The sequence below is a fragment of the Rhinopithecus roxellana genome, chromosome 8 (genome assembly GCF_007565055.1).
Source record: "Rhinopithecus roxellana isolate Shanxi Qingling chromosome 8, ASM756505v1, whole genome shotgun sequence".
In the NCBI taxonomy this organism is placed as follows: domain Eukaryota; kingdom Metazoa; phylum Chordata; class Mammalia; order Primates; family Cercopithecidae; genus Rhinopithecus; species Rhinopithecus roxellana.
In genome coordinates this window covers 41,838,878-41,862,556 of record NC_044556.1, presented here as the reverse complement: position 1 = coordinate 41,862,556, position 23,679 = coordinate 41,838,878, and the positions used below count along the sequence as shown (strand labels likewise).

The following is a 23,679-nucleotide window of genomic DNA, read 5'->3' as shown; positions in this document are numbered from 1 at the left end:
TCACCACATTGGTCAGGCTGGTCTCGAACTCCTGACCTCACGATCTACCCGCCTCGGCCTCCCAAAGTGCTGGGATTACAGGCGTGAGCCACCGTGCCCGGCCCAAGACTCATTTTTCTTAAGCCCTTAAAGCACTTTACACACATTACCTCGTGGTATTACCACCCTCATTCAACAAATGAGGTAAGCTAATCTCAAGGAAGTTCACTGAGGATCAGAGATGTTAAATGATTTGCCTAAAGTTAGAGAACTAATAAGTGAGAAAGCTAGTTCTGTTGCGTTTTACTAACGTGCCAATCAGCTGCCCAGGAAGATAATGAAAACTGAAGTTGAGTAAGAGGCGGCCAGAGCCACAGCGGGGGCGTTCCCAGCCTGGCTCGCTTCCGGCACTGATGCCTCCAGCCTAGACCTCTAGACTTCAGCCCTTCCATTGGTCGTCCGTCACCGTGCGCCATGCTCACACGAGGGCCAGCAGCCAATCAGCGCGGCTCGTCTCCACCCAGCCAGGCCACGCAGGATCGCGTTATCGGTCCCTCCCGCGGGCACTCTGGGAGTTGTAGTCTAATTATACATTTCCACCCATAACTTGGGGAGAGCGGGAACTACTCGATCCAGAGAGCCGAGCGCGGAGCGGATTCTGCTTTCAGGAGTACCCGCCAATTAGCGGAACGGAGCAGGAATCCGCATCTGGGAACAGGTGAGAGAGTATGTGTGCTGGGCCTTGGAGGAAGGGGGCCGATACCAGGCCTTACTTCTGTAACGATACTGTGAGGCATCAGAAGGCCAGCCTGTTGTGTCCGTTTTGAAGGTCGGTGGGCTAGACTGGCTGGTCTTCGGGGGGTGCGGAGACTTCCAAACTCTGTCCTTATGTTTTTCTGGAACCGCCAATATTCCCGGACCCTGGTTTACTCCTTTGCTGCGAGCCCTTCTCTCCCGTCCAGAGTTGCTGCGAGCCTGTCTGCTCAGTCCTAGCGATTCCTGTGAGGCTTGGGATGCGCGGTTCCAGCACCCCGGACAATATGGACGCAGCACCTATGGGTTCTCACCCCAGTGCTTCTCCCCTCCTTGGGGCGTAACTCAGACCCTGGGCACCCCTCTCCATTGCCCAGGGGAGACCTGGGTTCTAGATTTGGCTTTGCCTCTACTATCTTCCTACCACCTAGAGCCTCAGTTTGGCTTGTGTAAAATAGGATGACTTAAGGGTCCTTTCAGCCCCTAATCCTGTACTCTGTACCACCTCCTTACCCAGCCTTGTGCACGCCGTCTTGAAGGCACTGAGTTCTAGCCTGTTTATTGTAAGTGGCGATTTGTTGGGTCTCCGTCACCCAGCCATACTTTTTGTTCCCTGCATATCCTTGTTGTTGTCCCCAAGCACATTCCACAAGAGGGAGGGGCACTCTGGGCTAAGGCTGGGGTGGGAGTTATCTGGGTAGCGGCCACCATGCCTCTGCCTTTGGTGCTTGCTCCTGCAGGGAGTGCTTGGCGCCCCCTCCCTATGCCACTCCCAGGATGCCCCTGTCCCGCTGGTTGAGATCTGTGGGGGTCTTCCTGCTGCCAGCCCCCTACTGGGCACCCCGGGAGAGGTGGCTGGGTTCCCTACGGCGGCCCTCCCTGGTGCACGGGTACCCAGTCCTGGCCTGGCACAGTGCCCGCTGCTGGTGCCAAGCGTGGACAGAGGAACCTCGGTGAGTGTGGTTGGGGTGAGGGGCCTTGGGGAGGGGATCAGCTGATCAGGTTTCTGACTTGTTTTTCCTTCTACTCAGAGCCCTTTGCTCCTCCCTCAGAATGAACGGAGACCAGAAATCAGATGTTTATGCCCAAGAAAAGCAAGATTTTGTTCAGCACTTCTCCCAGATCGTTAGGGTGCTGACTGAGGATGAGATGGGGCACCCAGAGACAGGAGATGCTATCGCCCGGCTCAAGGAGGTGAGGGATTCATGACTTGGGGGAGTGAGCCTTTGGTTCGGTTGCTCTGTATATGTGGGATTCACCTGTGGCTTATGAGGGACTTTTGACAGATGTGAGAGAAAGCTTTTTTTTTTTTTTTCTCCCTGAGACAGAGCCTCGCTCTGTCACCCAGGCTGGAGTGCAATGGTGCGATCTCGGCTTACTGCTACCTCCACCTCCCAGGTTCAAGCGATTCTCCTGCCTCAGCCTTCCGACTAGCTGGGATTATAGGCGTGTGCCACCACACCCAGCAAATTTTTGTATTTTTAGTAGAGATGGGGTTTCACCGTGTTGGTCAGGCTGGTCTTGAACTCCTGACCTCAGGTGATCCACCCACCTCGGCCTCCCAAAGTGCTAGGATTACAGGCATGAGCCACCGCGCCTGGCCGAGAAAGCGTTTACTTGAGGGACTCGAGTCTGCTCTGGAGAGGTTGGGGCCTGGGCAAGTATACTTACTCAGTCCGTAAACCTGACTTTTGGCTCTGATCCAAAAGTCATCCAAACTGCTTTGCTTGGGGGTGGAGGCCTTGAACCTGGCAAGTCTTAGATTTTGTGTCCTGAAATCAGAAGCTGATACCTTGGCAGAGACCTGGGAGGAAGACAGTCTGATATTGTCCTATCTCCCTGGGGCCTGAGAAAGTTATTGTATCATTAGAAACCCTTATTCTAGGACATGAACTATTGCTGTGATACTTGCCAATTTTTTTCCTGTTGATTCTGGAGTATCTATTAAAATTCTTTTTATAAATGCTGTCTATCTCATATATCTGAGGGGAATCAAGGGAAAGGGGAGCTTTGCCTATACTGGGATGGGGATTAAAAGAGAGTCTTGGCCTAGCATGGTGGCTCATGCCTGTAATCCCAGGACTTTGGGAGGCTGAGGCGGGGGGATCATGAGGTCAGGAGTTCGAGACCAGCCTGGTCAACATGGTGAAACCCCGTCTCTACTAAAAATACAAAAATTAGCCAGGCGTAGTAGGCGCGCACATGTAGTCCCAGCTACTCAGGAGGGTGAGACAGGAGAATCGCTTGAACCTGGGAGGTGGAGGTTGCAGTGAGCTGCGATTGCGCCACTACACTCCAGCCTGAGTGACATAGCGAGATGAAGTCTTCCCTGTTAGTTAGGTCTGATTGAGAGCAGGGCAGCAGAAGGTAAAGTGAGATGCAAGAGGGGACACCACTGGAGGAGTGGGAGATGGATCCCACAGCTTGGGTCCCCTGTAAGCTGTCTCTTGGCCGACTTTGGAGAGGTTTTGTCTTTTTTTTTTTGAGACGGAGTCTTGCTCAGTCACCCAGGCTGGAGTGCAGTGGCCGGATCTCAGCTCGCTGCAAGCTCCGCCTCCCAGGTTTACGCCATTCTCCTGCCTCAGCCTCCCGAGTAGCTGGGACTACAGGTGCCCGCCACCTCGCCCGGCTAGTTTTTTTGTATTTTTTAGTAGAGATGGGGTTTCACCGTGTTAGCCAGGATGGTCTCGATCTCCTGACCTCGTGATCCGCCCGTCTCGGCCTCCCAAAGTGCTGGGATTACAGGCTTGAGCCACCACGCCCGGCCAGGTTTTGTCTTAATATAGTGAAGGAGGCTTATCATTTGCAGGAGGGTTGAACTCTGGGTAGGCAGAGGTGGTTGGAAAAGTAGGGATGGGTTGGGAAGGGGAAGTCTAGGAGAGGTGGGGATGGGGAAGGAACCTGGGGAGGGAACTGAACAAGCCAGTCATCCCTATAGCGTGTACTGAGTTTTCCGTGGGCTCAAGCCCTGTTTGGGCTTGGGAGCAGCATTTAATCTGCACTATGGAGGTTTTAAATTTATTGGGAGGCTGAGGCAGGTGGATGACTTGAGGTCAGTAGTTCGAAACAAGCCTGGCCAACATGGTGAAACCCTGTCTCTACTAAAAATACAAAAACTAGATGGGCATGGTGGTGGGTACCTGTAATCCCAGCTACTCGAGAGGCTGAGGCAGGAGAATTGCATGAACCCAGGAGACGGAGGTTACAGTGAGCCAAGATCGTGCCACTGCACTCCAGCCTGGGCAGCAGAGTGAGACTTCGTCTTAAAAAAATAAAATAAAATAAAATAATAAATAAATAAATAAATAAATTTACTAGGGTAGACCATGCAGAAAGAATGTACCTGGGCACTGGGACTTCTTCTAGCTTTGCTCCAGAAATTTGGAAAAGGAGTAAAGACAGTAGCAATTCCAGAGGCTTCTTGAAGAGGAGTTGGGGCTGTGGAGGATAAAGTTAGGGGGTGGTTGGAAATGGGAGACAGCAAGGAGAAAACTCACAGTAGCTTCTGTATGTACCCTGATACCCTGTCCCTCTTCCCTTGCCCTCCAGGTCCTGGAGTACAATGCCATTGGTGGCAAGTATCACCGGGGTTTGACGGTGGTAGTAGCGTTCCGGGAGCTGGTGGAGCCAAGGAAACAGGATGCTGATAGTCTCCAGCGGGCCTGGACTGTAGGCTGGTGTGTGGAACTGGTGAGAGGGGTAGGGGAAGGGAGTGGAAGTTTCCTGCAGTGGTGGTGACTTGGGTGGGAAAGGGAGGGATGAGCCTGAAACTTATTTCTGGGTTGTGTTTGTGTTTCTTTGTCTCTAGTGTTCTATGGCCAAATTTAGAGTGAATCACTCCAAGGGTTAACTAATGTGGGGAGCCTCTTTTGGCATTAGGTATGAAGATGGCTGTAGATAGTTGTAGACAGTGTGGACTGGGGCCTTGAGACTGGGCAGGGAGGTGTCAGCTCTTTCCTTTGAGCAGAGGATAGTTGTAGACAGTGTGGACTGGGGCCTTGAGACTGGGCAGGGAGGTGTCAGCTCTTTCCTTTGAGCAGAGGATGGCTATAAAAGTGACAGAGGAGGCTGGGCATGGTGGCTTACGCCTGCAATCCCAGCACTTTGGGAGGCCCAGTGGGGCGGACCACCTGAGTTCCGGAAATCCCAGCACTTTGGGAGGCCAAGGGGGGCGGATCACCTGAGTTCTGGAGTTTAAGACCAGCCTGACCAACATGGAGAAACCTCATCTCTACTAAAAATACAAAGTTAGCTGGATATGGTGGCGCATGCCTGTAATCCTAGCTATTTGGGAGGCTGAGGCAGGAGAATCGCTTGAACCTGGGAGGCGGAGGTTGCGGTGAGCTGAGATTGCACCATTGCACTCCAACCTGGGCAACAACAGTGAAACTCTGTCTCAAAAAAAAAAAAAGAAAAAGTGACAGAGGACTTCCAATGGCTATTCAGAAGCAGAGATTGAAAACTGGCAGTTCACTGATAGTTTTTTGAAAATGTTTTACAATTAAGTCTCCTAAATTTAACAAAGAGATTTCATACTAAAACCTAGATTTCTAGCATGGCTTGGGAAATTGTAAGATTTGGGTCCATGTTTCCGCATAGCAACAATTGGCTGAAGCTGAGTGGATGTAACTTCCCCAAGACGGCATGTGTTCTCCTGTGTGCTTTCTCTGGTTTGCTCCAATCCCCACATCCCCTCGTCTTCTATACCAGTTCATCTTGGTCTTGAAGGTATCGATTTGCTGGCATGGCCTAAAGCTTTCATTAGTGGTAGGGGGACTAGGTTCTGGGAGGGGTGCCATGCCCAAGGAGGGTGGCAGTGAGCCCAAAAGGGAAGAGCATACAGAACTTGGTGAGTGATGATGATGCTGAGTTCCTGGCTGAGAGGAGCAGCTGGCTCAAGGGAAGACGTGCTGACCACAGTCAGCACCGGTACGTTCTTGGTATGGGTGGAGCAGGTGGATCTGCCTGTCCCGTGGGCGGTGGAAATTCCAGTCTGGAACTTGTCAGGGAGATAGATGGGTCTGGGGAATAGAGATTTGCTTCTAAGGAGGTAATAGGCCCATGGCATCCAGGGAGAGGCCCCTGGATGACAGGGATGCTGAGGGGCTGAGGGATTCAAAATATGGAGATGATAGGCAAGGGCGGAAGGGAAGGAGGATGAGGGCAGAGCAGAGGAGCCAAGCTATGGGGGCCAAGGGAAGCAAGACCTTGAGGGGCCAGTGGTTGACTGGTAGAATCAGTTCGTTATTTTTTTGAGACGGAATCTTGCTCTATTGCCTAGACTGCAGTGCAGTGGCACCATCTCAGCTCACTGCAACCTCCGTCTCCCAGGTTCAAGCAATTCTCCTGCCTCAGTCTTCTAAGCAGCTGGGATTACAGGTGCCTGTCACCATGCCTGGCTAATTTTTGTATTTTTAGTAGAGACGGGGTTTCACCATATTGGTCAGGCTGGTCTGGAACTCCCGACCATCTGCCTCGCCCTCCCGAAGTGCTGGGATTACAGATGTTACAGGTGTGAGCCACTGTGCCTGGCTTAGAATCAGTTCTTAACCCTGGCAGCACCCTAGGTTCACCTGTAAGTTTAAAAAAATTTTTTTTTTCCTAAGACGGAGTGTCGCTCTGTTTCCCAGGCTGGAGTGCAGTGGCGCAAACTCGGCTCACTGCAAGCTCTGCCTCCCGGGTTCACGCCATTCTCCTGCCTCAGCCTCCCGAGTAGCTGGGACTACATGTGCCCGCCACCGTGCCTGGCTAATTTTTTTGTATTTTTTTTAGTAGAGATGGGGTTTCACTGTGTTAGCCAGGATGGTCTCGATCTCCTGACTTCATGACCCACCTGCCTCGGCCTCCCAAAGTGCTGGGATTATAGGCGTGAGCCACCGCACCCGGCGTTTTTAAAAATTTTTAATTTATTATTATTTTTTTTGATTCAGAGTCTCACTCTGTTACCCAGGCTGGAGTGCAGTGGCAGGATCTTGGCTCACTGGAATCTCTGCCTCCGGAGCAAAAGCCACCCTCCCACCACCTCAACCTCCCAAGTAGCTGAGACTACAAGAGGGAGCCTCTACCTGGCTAATTTTCTTTTTTTTTAGAGACTAGGTTTCGCCATGTTGCTGAGGCTGGTCTTGAACTTGTGGCATCAAGTGATCTGCCCATCTCGGCCTCCTAAAGTGTTGGGATTACAGGTGTGAGCCACCGTGCCTGGTCTCAATTTTTTTTTTAGAGACAGAGTCTTGCAGTCTTGCTCTGTTGCCCAGGTTGGAGTGCAGTGCTGCAGTCATGGCGTACTGTAGCCTCGACCTCCTGGGCTGAAGCCATCCTTCCACCTCAGCCTCTCAAGTAGCTGAGATTGCAGGTGCCCGCCACCATGCCCGGCTTTTTTAATAGTTTGTTTTGTAGAGATGGAGTCTCACTATGTTGCCCAGGCTGGTCTTGAACTCCTAGGCTCAAGTGATCTGCCTGCCTCGGCCTCCCAAAGTACTGGGATAACGGGTGTGAGCCACTGTGCCTGGCCTGGGTTTTTTTTTTTTTTTTTAATTTTCCCTAATAAATAGAAAGTGCTGGTGGGGTTAAGAATCAGTGCTAGGAGGCAGAGGAAATGTGGGGAGGCCATGGAATTAATTCTCTTGGAGACCATCATGGTTGAGTGGTGGTGGCCAAAATGAGATTGTCCTTGCAGTCACCCTTGGGAGAGGCCGTGAATGGGTGGCTTCAGGGAAACCATGGTACTCCAAATAAACACAGAGTCAATTAAACATGTGCCTTCGATGTGGAAAGCTCAGGACCTCCACGCTACTCTTCTGGGGTTAGGTCAGAGGTAAAGGTGCAGATGGATACCTCCTTCCCTGAGGACTCTGCCTATAACAGTAGCAGTGATTGTTGCAACGGTCCTTTCCCCACGGCCCATGCTGGGTTCTGGCAGGCGGTGTTGCATGCTTCCTTTGCAATGTGGATCGACTATAGCACACAGGATTAGGATGGGATGAAGTCTTAAAAACCATGTCTTCTAGGCCAAGTGTAGTGGCTCATGCCTGTAATCCCAACACTTTGGGAGGCTGAGGCAGGTGGATCACCTGAGGTCGGGAGTTCGAGACCAGCCTGACCAACATGGAGGAACCCCAGCTCTACTAAAAATACAAAATTAGGCCAGGCACGGTGGCTCATGCCTGTAATCCCAGCACTTTGGGAGGCAGATCACTTGAGGTCAGGAGTTCAAGACCAACCTGGCCAACGTGGCAAAACCCCATCTCTACTGAATGAAAATACAGAAATTAGCCAGGCTAGCAGTTGGTGGTGGCGGGCGCCTGTAGTCCCAGCTACTTGGGAGGCTGAGGCAGGAAAATCACTTGAATCTGGGAGGAGGAACTTGCAGTGAGCCCACATGGCTCCATTGCATTCCAGCCTGGGCAACAGAGTGAGACTCTATCTCAAAAAAAAAAAAAAAAAGAGAGAAAAGCTATTTAAGGAACCAAAACATATAGTATGACTGACTGCAGGAAGTATCACAGAGAATGTTAGAGTGTTTTATTCTTTAATTTCTTTGTCAGACAAGTGTTTAGGAGACTCTCACTCCAGGCCTAGTGGTGTGCTAGGCTCTGTAAATGCTAAGAGGGAGAAGTTACTGTCCCTGCTTCCAAGGAGTTCATGGTCTAGTGGGAAACCCGACACGTTCAGGTACCTTCAGATGGGCACTCAGAAGAGTAAGCCCTTAGTTAAAATTAGTGTTTAAAAATGTTTAAAGATGTCTAAGACTCATAGGTCAAAGTCAGATTTCAGTTCCACCTGATTAACCTGCACTGCTGAGGAGCTCCTTTAGGTAAGTCTGTGTTCCTGGTCATCGGGGTGTTCAAACACAGTGCTGGGGGCAATGTGGGAATAACCTTCTTTTATTTAGGAAGTAATGTAAAGTCAATTGCGTGAATAAATCTTTTTTTTTTTTTTTTTTTTTGAGACGGAGTCTTGCTCTGTCGCCTAGGCTGGAGTGCAGTGGTGCGATCTCGGCTCACTGCAAGCTTCAATCCCCAGGTTCACACCGTTCTCCTGCCTCAGCCTCCCAAGTAGCTGGGACTACAGGCACCCGCCACCTCGCCCGGCTAGTTTTTTGTATTTTTTTAGTAGAGACGGGGTTTCACCGTGTTAGCCAGGATGGTCTCGATCTCCTGACCTCGTGATCCGCCCGTCTCGGCCTCCCAAAGTGCTGGGATTACAGGCTTGAGTCACCGCGCCCGGCCGTGTGAATAAATCTTACTTGAAGCATTCATTGAGGTGTTTGGCAAGAATAGAGTACGGTATATGAAGGTGTTTCCTAATCTCCCTGATACCAGGCCTAATCTAGGGCTCATTAGAGATGTCAAAGATCTGTTCTAGTTTCTTACCTAAAACAAGAGTGTTTTAGTTCCATTTTATAGGCGAGGAGTCTGAGCCAAACAGGTTATATCACTTTCCAAGTCTCCAGAGCACAGAAGTCTTCCGCCTCCCCATCCTGACTTTCCCAGCTCATAGAGACTATCAAAAGCAGCAGCTGTGGCCGGGTGCCTCATGCCTGTAATCCCAGTACTTTGGGAGGCTGAGGCAGGAGGATCATTTGAACCCAGGAGTTCAAAACCAGCCTGAGCAACATAGTAGGACCCTGTCTCTACAAAAAATAAATTGAAAAAAAAAAAAAAAAAAAAGTCAGGCATGTGTTGTGTGCCTGTGGTCTCAGGTACTCAGGAAGCTGAAGTGGGAAGATCACTTGAGCCTGGGAGGTAGAGGCTACAGTGAGCCGTGATTGCACCACTGCACTGGATAATGGTGATACTCTGTCCCCCACCGAAAAAAAAAAGCAAAACTATATACAGATATAGATATAAAGTAGCAGCTCTGTTGCTGATAGAAGGAACAGTAATGAGCCCTGCAGGTCTTATTCCACTCTTCCTAGCTGCAAGCTTTCTTCCTGGTGACAGATGACATCATGGATTCATCCCTCACCCGCCGTGGACAGATCTGCTGGTATCAGAAGGTAATGGTGGGCAGGAAAGTAGCAGTGGGTATGGGGACAGGCCACAGGGAGGTGGTATATATGGCCTGGTTGAGGTGTTGGGATGATGGCTCTTAGTATGAACCGAGACTAGAGATTGATTGCTTGTTTTTCTCTGTCATGATAGCCGGGTGTGGGTTTGGATGCCATCAATGATGCTGTCCTCCTGGAAGCATGTATCTACCGCCTGCTGAAGCTCTATTGCCGGGAGCAGCCCTATTACCTGAACCTGATCGAGCTCTTCCTGCAGGTGTGCTGCAGACAGGGCCCAATGCCCAGAGGGTGCCCATGGTAGCCTTGGCCTTTATAGGACATGCTCATCTAGCTGGTTTCAGGGTACAGGATTGCAGGGTGCCTGGAAGGGAAAGAAAGCGAGGAAGGGAGTTGGGAAGTGGGGTGGTGGTAGTGGCAAGAAGGGGCTTCTCTGTCCCTGTGTAATTGGAAGAAAGGGTGATAAAGGCCGGTGTATGTGAATATAGGCCTTGAGTTTTGGGGCTTTCTCCCCTTCTGTTGCCTTTCTGATTCTGCCCAGTTGTCAGCTGATATGGGATGTTGGGCTCAGGATACCAGGGTTTCATATATCTTGAGAAAGCCTGGCTCATGGGCCGTCTTTGTCTTCCTTAGAGTTCCTATCAGACTGAGATTGGGCAGACCCTGGACCTCATCACAGCCCCCCAGGGCAATGTGGATCTTGGCAGATTCACTGAAAAGAGGTGAGTGACAGTGCGAACCATGTCTGGACAGCGAGGTAGGGCTCAGGATGCGCGTTGCCCTCCTGAGGAGTTTCTCTTCTCCCCCTACTCAGGTATAAATCTATTGTCAAGTACAAGACAGCTTTCTACTCCTTCTACCTTCCTATAGCTGCAGCCATGTACATGGTGAGTGAGCCTCCTCACCCCTCTCCTCTGCTAATGGGGGCTTTTGGACAGGAAGGCATGGAGCAGAAAACGTGAACACTGCTACCCCTGGTGAAAGGCTGTGTGACCTTGAGCAAGTCAGTCTCACTGAGTCTCTTCCTCAACTGGGGATAAAATTCCTACTTCACAGGACTGTAAAGATTAAGCAAAGCAAGGGATATGAAAGTGCTTAGAACTTAATAGGGGAACAGTATATCCTGCATCTGAGTATGGATAGGAGTGCGGAGGAGATCAACCACGTTGAGAGGGAAAAGAATGGATTAAAGGCAGTCAGTGGGATTAACTGTCTACCCTGACCTTGCTTCTCTACATTTCCTTTTCATCTTGAAAGAAGTTGGAGGTGGCAAAAATATTAGGAAGATGGATCAGAATGACTTGGGGACTGACATTTGTGAGGGAAGACAGGCTGTGCACCTCTAGAATGGATTCATCTCTTTTATGACTCCCTGAAAGTCCTAGCCAAAAATAAGTGGGATTGAGGTTGGACCATCAGTCAGGACTGTCTAGGTCAGGGAAGCCAAGATGTCTGAAGAGAGAGGAGAGATTTGGGGCTGCAGTAGGGCAAGACCCCATGGGAGGAAGCAGCCAGGAAGATGCAGGCACCTCTGGGGTTTGGCTTATTAACCCACCTTTCCCTATAGGCAGGAATTGATGGTGAGAAGGAGCATGCCAATGCCAAGAAGATCCTGCTGGAGATGGGAGAGTTCTTTCAGATTCAGGTAGGAAGGCAGGAGGCAGTAGCAGAGAACAGGCACCAGCTTCACTCCTCCTCTGCCTAGGAACCTCATCCTTCCTCCTTTGCTGCCTTCCCCCTCCCCGCCCAGGATGATTACCTTGACCTCTTTGGGGACCCCAGTGTGACCGGCAAAGTTGGCACTGACATCCAGGACAACAAATGCAGCTGGCTGGTGGTTCAGTGTCTGCAACGGGCCACTCCGGAACAGTACCAGATCCTGAAGGTGCCTGAGAGAGGGTGGTGGGTCCCTGAGCTAGGGGAAAGGGATAGAGCAGTGGTTCTCAATTGGAGGCAGTTTTTCTCCCGAGGGGACATTTGGCAATGTCAGCAGACATTTTTTGTCATCGTCATCACAACTCTGTGTGTGTGCATGTGGTACAGACATCTAGTTGGCAGGAGCCAAAGATGTTGCCAAACATGTAGCACACAGAACAGCTCCCCCAGACAGGATTATCTGGTCCCAAATTTCAATAGTGCCAAGGTTGAGAAACCCTGGAGTAGAGGACACCTGGTCTGAGGCAATATGTAGGGAATATTTGGGATAGGGAAGGGAAGCTTGGGATCTTAGCCACCTGGAGACACTTGAACATTGGAGGGAGGAAAGGAGTGGGTGGCTTTGGAGATGTTCTGAAATATGAGATTGAGGGGAGTGGAGAGGTCCTGGAGGCTCTGGGGAAGGCCAAGCCCGTTTTCCTGTCTTCCAACCCCTTTTAGGAAAATTACGGGCAGAAGGAGGCTGAGAAAGTGGCCCGGGTGAAGGCACTATATGAGGAGCTGGATCTGCAGGCTGTGTTCTTGCAATATGAGGAAGACAGTTACAGCCACATTATGGCTCTCATTGAACAGTACGCAGCGCCCCTGCCCCCAGCCATCTTTCTGGGGCTTGCGCGCAAAATCTACAAGCGGAAAAAGTGACCTAGAGGTTGCAAGGGCGGGGAGAGGAGGCTCTCAATAAATAATTGTGTAACCTTCTTGTGGTTCTGTTCTTGCTTGGCGCAGCTAGAGTCTGGCTCTTTCCAGAATGTGCGGGGTGGGGTGCTGGGAGGACTCGCTGCACGGAAGCAGGACCCAGGGGCCTTTGCATCAGGGCCCACTCGGGGCCAAAAGCTTGGGATATATCAAACCCGCTAGGTGGGTGACACAAGACGCTAAGCGCTGGGGGCGGGTCTGAGCTACGCCACGCCCATGCGCGAAGGGGTGCAGATGCGCTGCGCAGAGTGGGTTGTGCTAGTGCCCCTCCCCTCCCGCTCTGTGCCCCGCCGGGCGGGGACCGTGGGAGCCGCGGACAAGCCGGAGCGGTTCCAGGAGGACCCTGGTGAGGAGGGCTCGGCCCATGGGTGTAGACTGATGGACCAGGGCACAAGGGGCGGGGCAGGACAAGGGAGCAGGAGAAATGAATAGAGAAGGGGTGCGGTGGTGACTGAACGATGGAGACGAATGCGGAGAGAATGGACATACCGCTGTTCCGAGGGGCGAGGGCTCAGGCTGGAGCCTGGCCGAGGCAGCCAGCAGATACGGAGTTGACAAGCTGACGGCTGCTCCATCCTTTTCCTCTCCAGCTCCCACCCCTTTCCTGCATTCACCAGGCAAACTCTGCATATCGCCCCACCCCCATCCCCTGCCTCCTTTCAGGGCATCTGGGTGGGTCTCCCTGGGTCCCTTCCTCTGGAAGTAAGGGGTAGGCAGGAGGGCAGGGCCAGATTGCGGCAGCAGGGACCCGGAGGTCCATTCTGGGCCCGGACCTCTTCCAGGCCCCCGCCCCCCTTCGGAAATCCAGAGCGCAGCCGCGTTCTCTGACCCTCCTGGCTCCATTCCCGGGGGGTTACATTTGACTCCACCTGCAAACACTGCAGTGGAAACTAATGGCCAGTCGATTGCGATTTGCTCTCATTGAAATATCTTCCAAAGCAGCCAGAGCCTTCAGGCCTGCTGCTGTCGTCAGTCACCTCGGTGTCCTTCCCGCAGCTCCTGTCCTCACTGGCTGCGCTTCGCCACCCCTGTCTTCTAGGTCTGCATCTGTGGTTGCCAGGTAGGTGGATGTAGGAGACCCTACCCTCCTGGTTCTCTAGAAGCCATCCCATCGCCGCTGGCACCATGCTGTCTCCTCAGAGAGCTTTACTCTGCAACCTCAATCACATCCACCTCCAGCACGTCTCCCTGGGCCTGCACTTGTCCCGCCGTCCTGAGCTACGGGAAGGGCCCTTGAGCACATCCCCTCCCCCAGGAGACACTGGGGGCAAGGAGAGCAGGGGACCCTGCAGTGGCACCCTGGTGGACGCCAATTCCAACAGCCCAGCTGTGCCCTGCCGGTGCTGCCAGGAGCACGGTCCGGGCCTAGAAAACCGGCAGGACCCATCACAGGAGGAAGAGGGGGCTGCCTCTCCCTCAGACCCAGGCTGCTCTTCCTCGCTCAGCTCCTGCTCAGATCTTAGCCCCGATGAGTCCCCTGTCTCAGTCTACTTGCGGGACCTCCCTGGTGATGAGGATGCCCACCCTCAGCCCAGTATCATCCCCCTGGAGCAGGGTTCCCCACTGGCTTCAGCAGGCCCTGGCACCTGCTCACCGGACAGCTTCTGCTGCTCTCCTGATTCCTGCTCCAGAGCTTCTTCTTCACCCGATCCTGGCCTGGACTCGAACTGCAACGCCCTGACCACCTGCCAGGACCTCCCTTCCCCAGGCTTGGAGGAAGAGGATGAGAGCGCGGAGCAGGATCTCCCTACTTCTGAGCTCTTAGAGGCGGATGATGGGAAAATCGACGCTGGGAAAACGGAGCCCAGTTGGAAGATTAACCCAATTTGGAAAATTGACACAGAGAAAACTAAAGCTGAATGGAAAACCACAGAAAACAATAACACTGGTTGGAAAAACAACGGGAATGTTAACTCTAGCTGGAAAAATGAACCTGAAAAATTCGACTCTGGTTGGAAAACCAACACAAGAATAACTGATTCTGGCTCGAAAACAGATGCAGGGGAAATTGATGGAGGATGGAGAAGTGACGTCAGCGAGGAGCCGGTGCCCCACCGGACAATCACGTCCTTCCACGAGCTGGCCCAGAAGCGCAAGCGGGGCCCAGGGCTGCCCCTCGTCCCGCAGGCCAAGAAAGATCGCAGTGACTGGCTCATAGTCTTCTCGCCCGACACCGAGCTGCCCCCTTCGGGGTCGCTGGGCGGCTCCTCGGCACCTCCTCGGGAAGTCACCACCTTCAAGGAACTCCGGTCCCGAAGCCGGGCCCCACCCCCGCCAGTCCCGCCTCGAGACCCCCCAGCTGGCTGGGCTTTGGTCCCTCCCCGGCCCCCACCCCCGCCTGTCCCTCCCCGAAGGAAGAAGAACCGACCCGGACTGCAGCCCATAGCGGAGGGGCAGTCCGAGGAGGGCCAGGCTGTCAGCCCAGCGGCTGGCGAGGAGGCCCCAGCCGCGAAGGAGCCGGGAAAGCCGGGCGCGCAGGCCGGCCTGGAGGGTAAGAGATCGCAAGAAGCGGGAGGAGGGCTGGGCTTCGGCCGCTCACGCCTCCTAGGCTTCCAATCCGGCCCCCTGTCTTCCCTCCATTCTGTGTCACCCATCCTCCCCGCCCCTTCTACCAGGGAGCGCTCCGGGAAAGGGAAACTGGGTGGGTCACTGGGTTACGGGACTAACTCTTTGCTCCCTCTTCTTCCCGCCCCTCCTTGCCTGGCTGCCCATCCCGCTGCCCTCCTTCCCTCTGCGCCTGGCCCCGCCAATCCCGCCTGCAGCCGGTCCCCTCCTGCTCCCTCGGCCCCTGGTTTTCCGGTTCTCGGCCGACGGGCGCCCCCTGTTGGAGGGTGGGGGCGCAGGCGCAGCTGGGTCTCTGCTCCTGGCTCCTCTGGCCGGGTGGCCCGGCGCCGGGCTGCGGCTGCTGGGGGCGCCGAGCCCCCCAGAGGAGCAGCTGCTGCCCGTCCGCCTGTCCCCAGTGGGAGCCTATTCGCCTCCGACTCGGGGAGCCTTGCCCTGCCTGGCCAGCCCCGAGCTGGCACTGCTGCTGTCCCCGCTCTTTCCCAGAAGTAGCACCTTCCCCGCCGCGGCTCCCCCACCCCGCCAGGTACCCGCCCCCCCGCTGCCACCGCAACCTCGTCCGCCGAAGGCCCCTCGCTGGACCAGGAGCCCATCGCCTCCGCCCAGGCTACGTAAGACGGACCCGGGCAAGCCCCGCGGGCCACGCCTCAGGCGGGTCGCCCCGCCCACTCCAAGGCCCCTCCCACTATCGCCCGGCCCCATTTTCGCTTTTTTTCTGGGGTTGCCCAGCTTGGTCCCGCCCTTCAGTTTCGGCCGACTCCAAGCAAGTTCGTCGGTTTTGGGGAATCTGGCCCCGTTCCTAGTGCTGGAGGGGGGAAGTTGTTGCCTTTCCTGCTCCGTGGCCCGGTCCCCTCTCCCTCCAGACCCGCCTGGGCATAATGGACACGGGTTTACCCAGCCTCCATGCCAAGTCTAGGGGGTCCCAGCGAGTCTGTTGTTAGGGACTTTGGGTCACACCTTCCGTGGAATTCCTTGGCCTGTGCATCTCGGGCCTGTCCCCCCACCTTGCTCGGGAGGGGTGGAGGGTGAAGCTCCCGGGAGCTCATTGGCACTAGAGGTTCTGGCCACGCCCTCTCCGCGAGTCCAGTCCCATGCGGGATGAAGAGGGCACCCTCCACCGAAAGACTGCTGCGGAACCCGGGTTTCCCCTTTCCGGCGCCTTCCAGCCTCCCAATCCTCGGGTCTCGCCTCCCTGCGTCTCCTCCCTTTCCCCTCTGTCTGTCTTTCCATTGGTCCATGCCGCCCACGTGCTCCCCAGGGCTCCGCGGGCTGGACTGGGCCCCGGGGCGGTGCGCAGGGCTGCACCTCACTCCCCGCGCCCTGTCCTCTCCCGCCCTACAGGCCCTAGCGGGGCAGGCGGGAGGTGAGCGCTGCTGTCTCGCTCCCGGATTTCCGGGATCCTGGAGGTGGGGGCTGTGCCCTGAGGGAGGGCACCGGGAACCGGGATGGGGCTGGGGGACAGCGAGTGCCGGGAAGTGTGCGGGATTTCACTCCGGGGCTCGGGTCGAGCTACCCCGTGCTCCAGGCGGCCCTGCGCCTCCTCTCCCCAAGCCCCTTCGGGGAGACCCGCCGGAGACAACTTGTGTGGAAGCCCGGAGTCCTCGGAATAACCCTTGGTAAGTGTCACCGCGCCCTTCTTCCCTTACGCCAGTCCGTAGTTCGTGGTCCTTCGCCGGTGTCCCCGGAGCCCAGCGGCTGTGGATGGCAGAAGCCCAGAGTGGGACTGGTCAGCTGCAGGAGCAGAAGAAAGGTAGAGCACCCTGACTCCCGACCCCGCGCTTCCAAATGAACTGCCCCTCGCCCCCGGCCCTGCTCTCTCAGGCTGTCCGAAGGCAGTCTCTCCACGCCCCTCGGGCAAGCCTGGGTAGGGGCGCGGCTTCCTAGGGTCTTCCCTTTCCCTTCCCTCCCAGGTCTCCTGATAGCCGTCAGCGCCTCCGTGGATAAAATCATCTCGCATTTCGGGGCCGCCCGGAACTTGGTGCAGAAGGTGAAGGTGGCTGGAGGGAGGGTGTTGGGATGAGGAGAGTAATGGAGCTCCGCGGTGGGTGCGGGAACGGTTGGCGGGAGGTGGCTGGAGGGATCTCTGGACCCATCCGCATCGCGCCGCCTCCAGGCCCAGTTGGGTGATAGCCGGCTGAGCCCGGATGTGGGGCACCTGGTGCTGACCACCCTCTGCCCGGCCCTCCATGCCCTGGTGGCGGACGGGCTGAAGCCTTTCCGGAAGGACCTCATCACCGGGCAGCGCAGGAGCAGCCCCTGGAGCGTGGTGGAGGCGTCGGTGAAGCCAGGTGAGCCAGGAGGGCGTGGGACCCGGCAGTGCGCAGGGCTGGGCCGGGCTTGGCTGACTGCACCCCACGTTCTCAGGCTCCAGCACCCGCTCCCTTGGAACCCTGTATAGCCAGGTCAGCCGTCTAGCCCCGCTGAGCAGCAGCCGTAGCCGCTTCCATGCCTTTATCCTGGGCCTTCTCAAGTGAGTTGCCTTCTTCCCAGTGCCCTTCCCACGACCTGGGACTGCAAGAGCATCATGAGTGGGACACAGTAGTAGTACCTCATGTCCCCAGAGAAGGCCCCCCTTCCTTCCAATCTCATCTCCCATCCTCCACCCAGAGAGGACTGGAGTCCTCCACCTCCCTGAACTTCCATTCCCTCTTTTCTCCCCCAGCACCAAGCAGTTGGAGCTGTGGTTTTCCAGTCTCCAGGAAGATGCAGGTCAGAGGTTCAGATGGGAGAGGATGGGGCTGATGGGCTGGGAGGATGGGAAGGAAAGGGTTCTCTCCTGCTGGTTCCCACTGGTGCCAGAATGCCATTAATCCAGATCTCCGATCTTATTACTCTTCTAATTAAAACCTTCTAAGGAGGCCCATCGCCCATAGGATGAAAGACCCAAAGCCTTGGCTGTCTGGCCTCTGCCCTCTTCCCCTGCCTTGGAGGCCAGGGCTTTCTCTGGTCTTGCCAACAGTCTTCCTGCCTGGCCCTTCCTGCTCCAGGGACCTGCTTATGTTATTCCTCTACCTCCTGCCCCTCCTGCTTCCTCATGAACTGTCATTCATCCTTTGAGTCCTTCCCCAGTGAGGCCTTACCTCTACCCTCAGACTAGGCCAACCCCCACACCATTTTGTATGTGCTTCTATGGCTCTCCTGTCCTCTTCCTCTGTAGCCTTTGTACTGTCACTCAGTTACTTGTCACCACTTGCTGTGTGTGTCTTCCTATTTGGGCTAGGTTCCACGCAGGCAGGGATGTCAGTCCTATAGCTCACTACATCCTTCCTCCTCTCTGCCCCAGTGTCCAGCTGAGTGAGGCCTGGGAGGATGTGTGCTGACTGGTGGGCTGCTCTGGGGGGTCCTCTGGAACTAGGTCCAGGGCAGAAGCTGATGTTGGCCTGCTCTTTTCCAGGCCTGCTCTCCCTCCTGTACCTGCCAACAGGATTCTTCTCCCTGGCCCATGGTGGCTGTCCCTCCCTGTCCACAGAGCTGCTGCTCCTGCTGCAGCCTTTGTCGGTGCTCACCTTCCACCTGGACCTGCTCTTTGAGCACCACCACCACCTGCCCCTGGGCCCGCCTCAGGCGCCTGCCCCTCCAGGCCCGCCTCCGGCTCTGCAGCAGACTATGCAAGCCATGCTGCACTTGGGGGGCCGGCTGGCCCAGAGCCTTCGGGGGACTTCCAAGGAAGCTGCTCCAGACCCCTCAGACTCTCCAAACCTTCCCACACCAGGGAGCTGGTGGGAGCAGCTGACCCAGGCCTCCCGGGTCTATGCCTCTGGGGGTACTGAGGGCTTTCCTCTTTCCCGATGGGCACCGGGGCATCATGGGACTGCAGCTGAAGAAGGTGCACAGGAGAGACCCCTGCCCACAGATGAAATGGCACCAGGCAGGGGCCTCTGGTTGGGAAGACTATTTGGAGTGCCTGGGGGCCCCACAGAAAATGAGAGTGGAGCCCTAAAGTCCAGGTAATGGGGTACCTTGTCCTTTCTATGACCTTCTGACTCTCAGATCTCCCAGTGGCCTCATTTGAAACTCTATAGTGATGATCCTTTAGGGCAGAGGTTGGCAGTCTGTTTTTCTACAGCCATGAGCTAAAAATGGTTACATTTTAATGGTTATATTAAGTGCCTATATAATGATCTCAATTTTCCCTCTTGGTCCTAGGTCCAAAAATATAGTTATCCCTAGGTACATGTGGGGAATTGGTTCTAGGACCCTCACATACACTAAAATCTGACATACTCAAGTCCTATAGTTGATGTATAGGAAAAGATAGCCCTCAGTATATGTGGGTATTACATCCTGAGAATATAGTATTTTCTGTTCAGTTGGAAAAAACCTGCATATAGGTGAACTTGCGCATTTCAAACCTGCTTTGTTCAAGGGTCAACTGTATTTACTATCTGGTCCTTTAGAAAAATGAAAAACAGCCTGGGCAACATGGTAAAACCCTGTCTCTATAGAAAAATACAAAAATTAGCTGGGCACGGTGGCACACACCTGGTGGGAGTCCCAGCTACTCTAGGAGGCTGAGGTGGCAGGGCAGCTTGAGCCTAGGAGGTCGAGGCTGCAGTGAGCTGTAATCACACTGCTGCATTCCAGCCTGGGTGACAAAGCGAGACCCTGTCTTCTCTCCAAACAAACAAACAAAATTGCGAATCCCTGCTCCAGGCCTCAATAACTGGTGGTTCTTTAATGGCTTGAGATGTTCTCTAGCTCCCTTTCGTTCTGAGCCTCTCTAGACCCTGCTGGGTCCATAGGTTCCTTGTGATTTGTGGTGTTGTGGACTTTTGTTGTCATCTCCCTCATCAGCCTGAAAATGCCTGTATCTAATAATTAACAGTCTGCCCTCTGGCCGGGCGCGGTGGCTCAAGCCTGTAATCCCAGCACTTTGGGAGGCCGAGGCGGGCGGATCACGAGGTCAGGGGATCGAAACCATCCTGGCTAACACGGTGAAACCCCGTCTCTACTAAAAAATACAAAAAACTAGCCGGGCGAGGTGATGGGCGCCTGTAGTCCCAGCTACTCGGGAGGCTGAGGCAGGAGAATGGCGTAAACCCGGGAGACGGAGCTTGCAGTGAGCTGAGATCCGGCCACTGCACTCCAGCCCGGGCGATAGAGCCAGACTCCGTCTCAAAAAAAAAAAAAAAAAAAAAAAAAAAAAAAAAAAAAAACAGTCTGCCCTCAGCAGTGACTAACCCCTGACCTCTTTTGAACCACAATTAAGCCCCTTAGCCTCTCCCTGCCTCCAAACCCCAGGGTTCTTTGGGTTTTCTGGAGGTGGGTTGAGCTGTGACCCTATGTCCCTTCTTTTAGGAGACCATCTAGCTGGCTGCCCCCGACAGTGAGTGTGTTGGCTCTTGTGAAGCGGGGGGCACCTCCTGAGACGCCTTCTCCTCAGGAGCTTGAGGCCTCAGCGCCCAGCATGGTGCAAACCCATAGGTAAGGAGGACTGGGGAGGATGCACTAGTGTGTAACCATATATGCTATCACAGCATGGATGGGAGGTAGTGTAAAAAAAACCTGGGCTTTAAAATAAGACCATGCTTAGTGTGCATTGCAGCTTTTCTGTTTATTATCGATGTGTCACTCATTTGTCTGAGCCTTGGATTCTTTATTTTTTTTTATTTTTTTGGAGACAGAGTCTTGCTCTGTCGCTCAGGCTGGAGTGCAGGGGTATGATCTCGGCTCACTGCAACCTCCCCATCCTGGGTTCTCCTGTCTCAGCCTACCGAGTAGCTGGGACTACAGGTGCCCGCCACCACACCCAGCTTTGTTTTTTTCTTTTTTGAGACGGAGTCTAGCTCTGTCGCCAAGCTGGAGTACAGTGAGGCGATCTGGGCTCACTGCAATCTCCGCCTCTTGGGTTCAAGCAATTCTCCTGCTAAGCCTCCTGAGTAGCTGGGATTACAGGCACGTGCTGCCACGCCCAGCTAATTTTTGTATTTTTAGTAGAGAAGGGGGTTTCACCATGTTGGCCAGGATGGTCTTGATCTCCTGACCTTGTGATCCGCCTGCCTTGGCCTCCCAAAGTGCTGGGATTATAGGCATGAGCCACTGTGCCCGGCCAATTTTTGCATTTTTAGTAGAGACAGGGTTTCACCGTGTTGCCCAGGCTGGTCTAGAACTCCTGACCTCAGGAGATCCGCCCGCCTCAGCCTCCCAAAGTACTGGGATTAGAGGCGTGAGCCACTGTGCCCGGCCAGGATTCTTTCTATAAAAAGAGGATACGATGCAATACCTTTTTTATAGTTACAGAGACTAAACATAATTTTTTTTTGAGACAGAGTCTCATTCTCGCCCAGGCTGGAGTGTAGTGGCATGATTTCAGCTCACTGCAACCTCGTCTCCTGGGCTCAAGGGATTCTCCTGCCTCAGCCTCCAGAGTAGCTGGGATTATAGGCGCCTGCCACCATGTCTGGCTAATTTTTGTAACTTTACTAGAGACAGGGTTTCGCCGTGTTGTCCAGGCTGGTCTTAAACTCCTGGCCTCAAGTGATCTGCCCACCTCAGCCTCCCAAAGTGCTGGGATTACAGGTGGGAGCCACCACACCTGGTCACTAAACATTTTATAAGAGCATTTGGCAGCTGGGCGCGGTGGATCACCTGAAGTCAGGAATTCAAGACCAGCCTGGTCAACATGGTGAAACCTCGTCTCTACTAAAAATACAAAAATTAGCCAGGCGTGGTGGTGGTGGGCACCTGTAGTCCCAGCTACTCGGGAGGCTGAGGCAGGAAAATTGCTTGAACCCAGGAGGCGGAGGCTGCCGAGATCACAGCACTGCACTCCAGCCTGGGGAACAGAGAGAGACTCTGTCTCAAAAAATAAATAAATAAATAAAAAGAGTAGATGGAGTAGTAGGAGATCGAAACACCAAACAGGTTTTGGTGATGGATTGGATGTATGGAGTGAGATGCCCAGGTTTTTACCAGGAGCAAATGTGGGTAGAAAGTGGTGCTGTTTACCACTGTAGGCGACATGAGGAGGGACTGGTTTTGAGGGTGAGTCATTTCGTTTGCCTATGTTGAATTTGAAGCATCAGAGAGAAGTGCAAATAGTGTCAAATAAGCAGCTGGAGTGGGTCTGGCACTCAGGAGAAGGCTGGGGCCCCAGATAGAACCACCATGTTGATGAATGGTTCTCAAGTCCCTTCCAGAGCCCAGTCAATGTTCACTGAGCCAAACCAACAAAGGCACTCTAGAGGTGACACCTGGGGACAGCTGGGCACCCCTACCTCACTTCATCCCAGTATCTTCCTCTGGCTCCCCTCAGGGCAGTTCGGGCTCTCTGTGATCATACTGCTGCAAGACCTGACCAGTTGAGCTTCCGGCGTGGGGAAGTGCTGCGTGTCATTACCACAGTGGATGAGGACTGGCTCCGCTGTGGGCGGGATGGCGTGGAGGGTCTGGTGCCTGTGGGGTATACCTCCCTTGTTCTGTAGCCCTGGGATCCTTTCCTGCGTATGTGTCTCCTTCCTGTCACCTGGGAATGGAATGGCCCGTGAACACCATCCCAGAAGCATTTTCCCTGTCTGCAAAATGACATTTCTTCCCACATTTCTGCTAATGTTTAAAATAAACTTTCCTTCTTCCCTCCTATACCCACCTGTAAGGTGAAATCTGCTCTTCTTCCAAATATATAAAAAGGGAATTGCCCTCCAGGAAATCCCTTTCCTTTTTCCCATCTGTATAAGGGAATGTCTTCCTTCCTATCTATCTGCAAAATGGAAATCTAGACCTCCTTCTTCATCCATAAGTGGACTGTGCCAGTACAATACATGCCTCAGCCCCCAAGCCTAGAAGGACCTCTAGTCTCCTTCCTGTGTATGGACTCTTCCTCACTCCACCCCTCCCACGTTGTCTGTATTGATAATGTACTCATGCTGTACTAGGTGCTGAAGCCTGGACACCCCTGGTGGGTGGGCCTGTGGTGATGATTTGCATCCTTCCTCTTTTGTCCCAATAAAGTATGGGAGTTGAATGTGTGTCTTTCACTGTGGGTTTCAGGACATAGGCTATGGGGGAGGAGAAAAAGGACCTCCTACGGGAGGCATAAGGCAGATGTTTCTTTTCGTTCTTAATGCTCCCTGAATAGAGAAGTAGTCCCTCACTGGTTCCTGAATCTTACAAGTGCTTCTCTACTGTATGACTTTCTCTGTTTAGCTAGACTAACAGGATAGGAGCCTGCATAAATATGGGGGAGGAGAGAAGACTTAGCCCTTGAAATTGTACTTCATATCTGAGGTGAAGGGAAGGATTAAAGATTTGCACTGGGCACAGTGGCTCACACCTGTAATCCCAGCACTTTGAGAGGCTGAGGCAAACAGATCACTTGAGCTCAGGAGTTCGAAACCATCCTTGGCAACATGGCAAAACCCCGTCTCTACAAAAAATTAGCCAGGTGTGGTGACACATGCCTGTGGTCCCAGCTAGTTGGAGGGCTGAGGCAGGAGGATCCTTTGAGCTGTGGAGGTCGAAGCTGCAGTGAGCTGAGATTGTGCCACTGCATTCCAGCCTGGGTGACAAAGTGAGAACCTGTTTCAAAACAACAACAAAGAGTTGTAAGAAATGTCACCATTTGTTCTACTAGCCAGGCGCGGTGGCTCACACCTATAATCCCAGCACTTTGGGAAGCCAAGGTGGGCAGATGACGAGGTCAGGAGATAAAGACCATCCTGGCTAACACAGTGAAACCCCATCTCTACTAAAAATACAAAAAAATTAGCGGGGCATCGTGGCAGGCGCCTGTAGTTCCAGCTACATGG

At 53.9% G+C, this 23,679-nt stretch overlaps 3 protein-coding genes across 13 annotated transcripts; 2 read left to right on the top strand and 1 right to left on the bottom strand.

The window, feature by feature from the left end:
• The first annotated feature begins 479 nt into the window (after positions 1 to 479).
• FDPS (farnesyl diphosphate synthase) lies at positions 480 to 12,372 on the top strand. Of its 5 annotated transcripts, none has more exons than XM_010359657.2 (11): positions 568 to 697; positions 1,473 to 1,685; positions 1,764 to 1,926; positions 4,282 to 4,422; positions 9,650 to 9,730; positions 9,876 to 9,998; positions 10,373 to 10,461; positions 10,554 to 10,626; positions 11,307 to 11,384; positions 11,490 to 11,624; positions 12,116 to 12,372. In XM_010359657.2, exons 2-11 carry the CDS (start codon positions 1,510 to 1,512, stop codon positions 12,314 to 12,316), a joined length of 1,260 nt encoding a protein of 419 aa, XP_010357959.1. In that variant the 5' UTR covers positions 568 to 697; positions 1,473 to 1,509; the 3' UTR covers positions 12,317 to 12,372. The 5 variants fall into 5 exon arrangements, with proteins under 5 accessions (XP_010357960.1, XP_010357961.1, XP_010357959.1 ...); XM_010359656.2 differs by having other exon boundaries at positions 691 to 808; XM_010359658.1 differs by lacking the exon at positions 1,473 to 1,685 and having other exon boundaries at positions 480 to 697.
• LOC104659590 (putative uncharacterized protein RUSC1-AS1) lies at positions 12,318 to 13,213 on the bottom strand. Its single transcript, XM_030934910.1, is given in 2 exon segments — positions 12,318 to 12,691; positions 12,694 to 13,213. Coding segments are annotated over 2 exon segments (894 nt in total).
• RUSC1 (RUN and SH3 domain containing 1) lies at positions 12,581 to 22,895 on the top strand. 7 transcript variants are annotated; one of them, XM_010359664.2, is made up of 11 exons: positions 12,581 to 12,716; positions 13,410 to 14,861; positions 15,133 to 15,543; positions 16,584 to 16,682; positions 16,843 to 16,919; positions 17,046 to 17,220; positions 17,297 to 17,402; positions 17,595 to 17,641; positions 18,327 to 18,879; positions 20,231 to 20,356; positions 22,188 to 22,895. In XM_010359664.2, exons 2-11 carry the CDS (start codon positions 13,496 to 13,498, stop codon positions 22,354 to 22,356), a joined length of 3,129 nt encoding a protein of 1,042 aa, XP_010357966.2. In that variant the 5' UTR covers positions 12,581 to 12,716; positions 13,410 to 13,495; the 3' UTR covers positions 22,357 to 22,895. The 7 variants fall into 7 exon arrangements, 6 of the variants coding, with proteins under 6 accessions (XP_010357966.2, XP_030791422.1, XP_030791425.1 ...); XR_004058716.1 differs by lacking the exon at positions 17,297 to 17,402; XM_030935562.1 differs by lacking the exon at positions 15,133 to 15,543.
• The last annotated feature ends 784 nt before the right edge of the window (positions 22,896 to 23,679 follow it).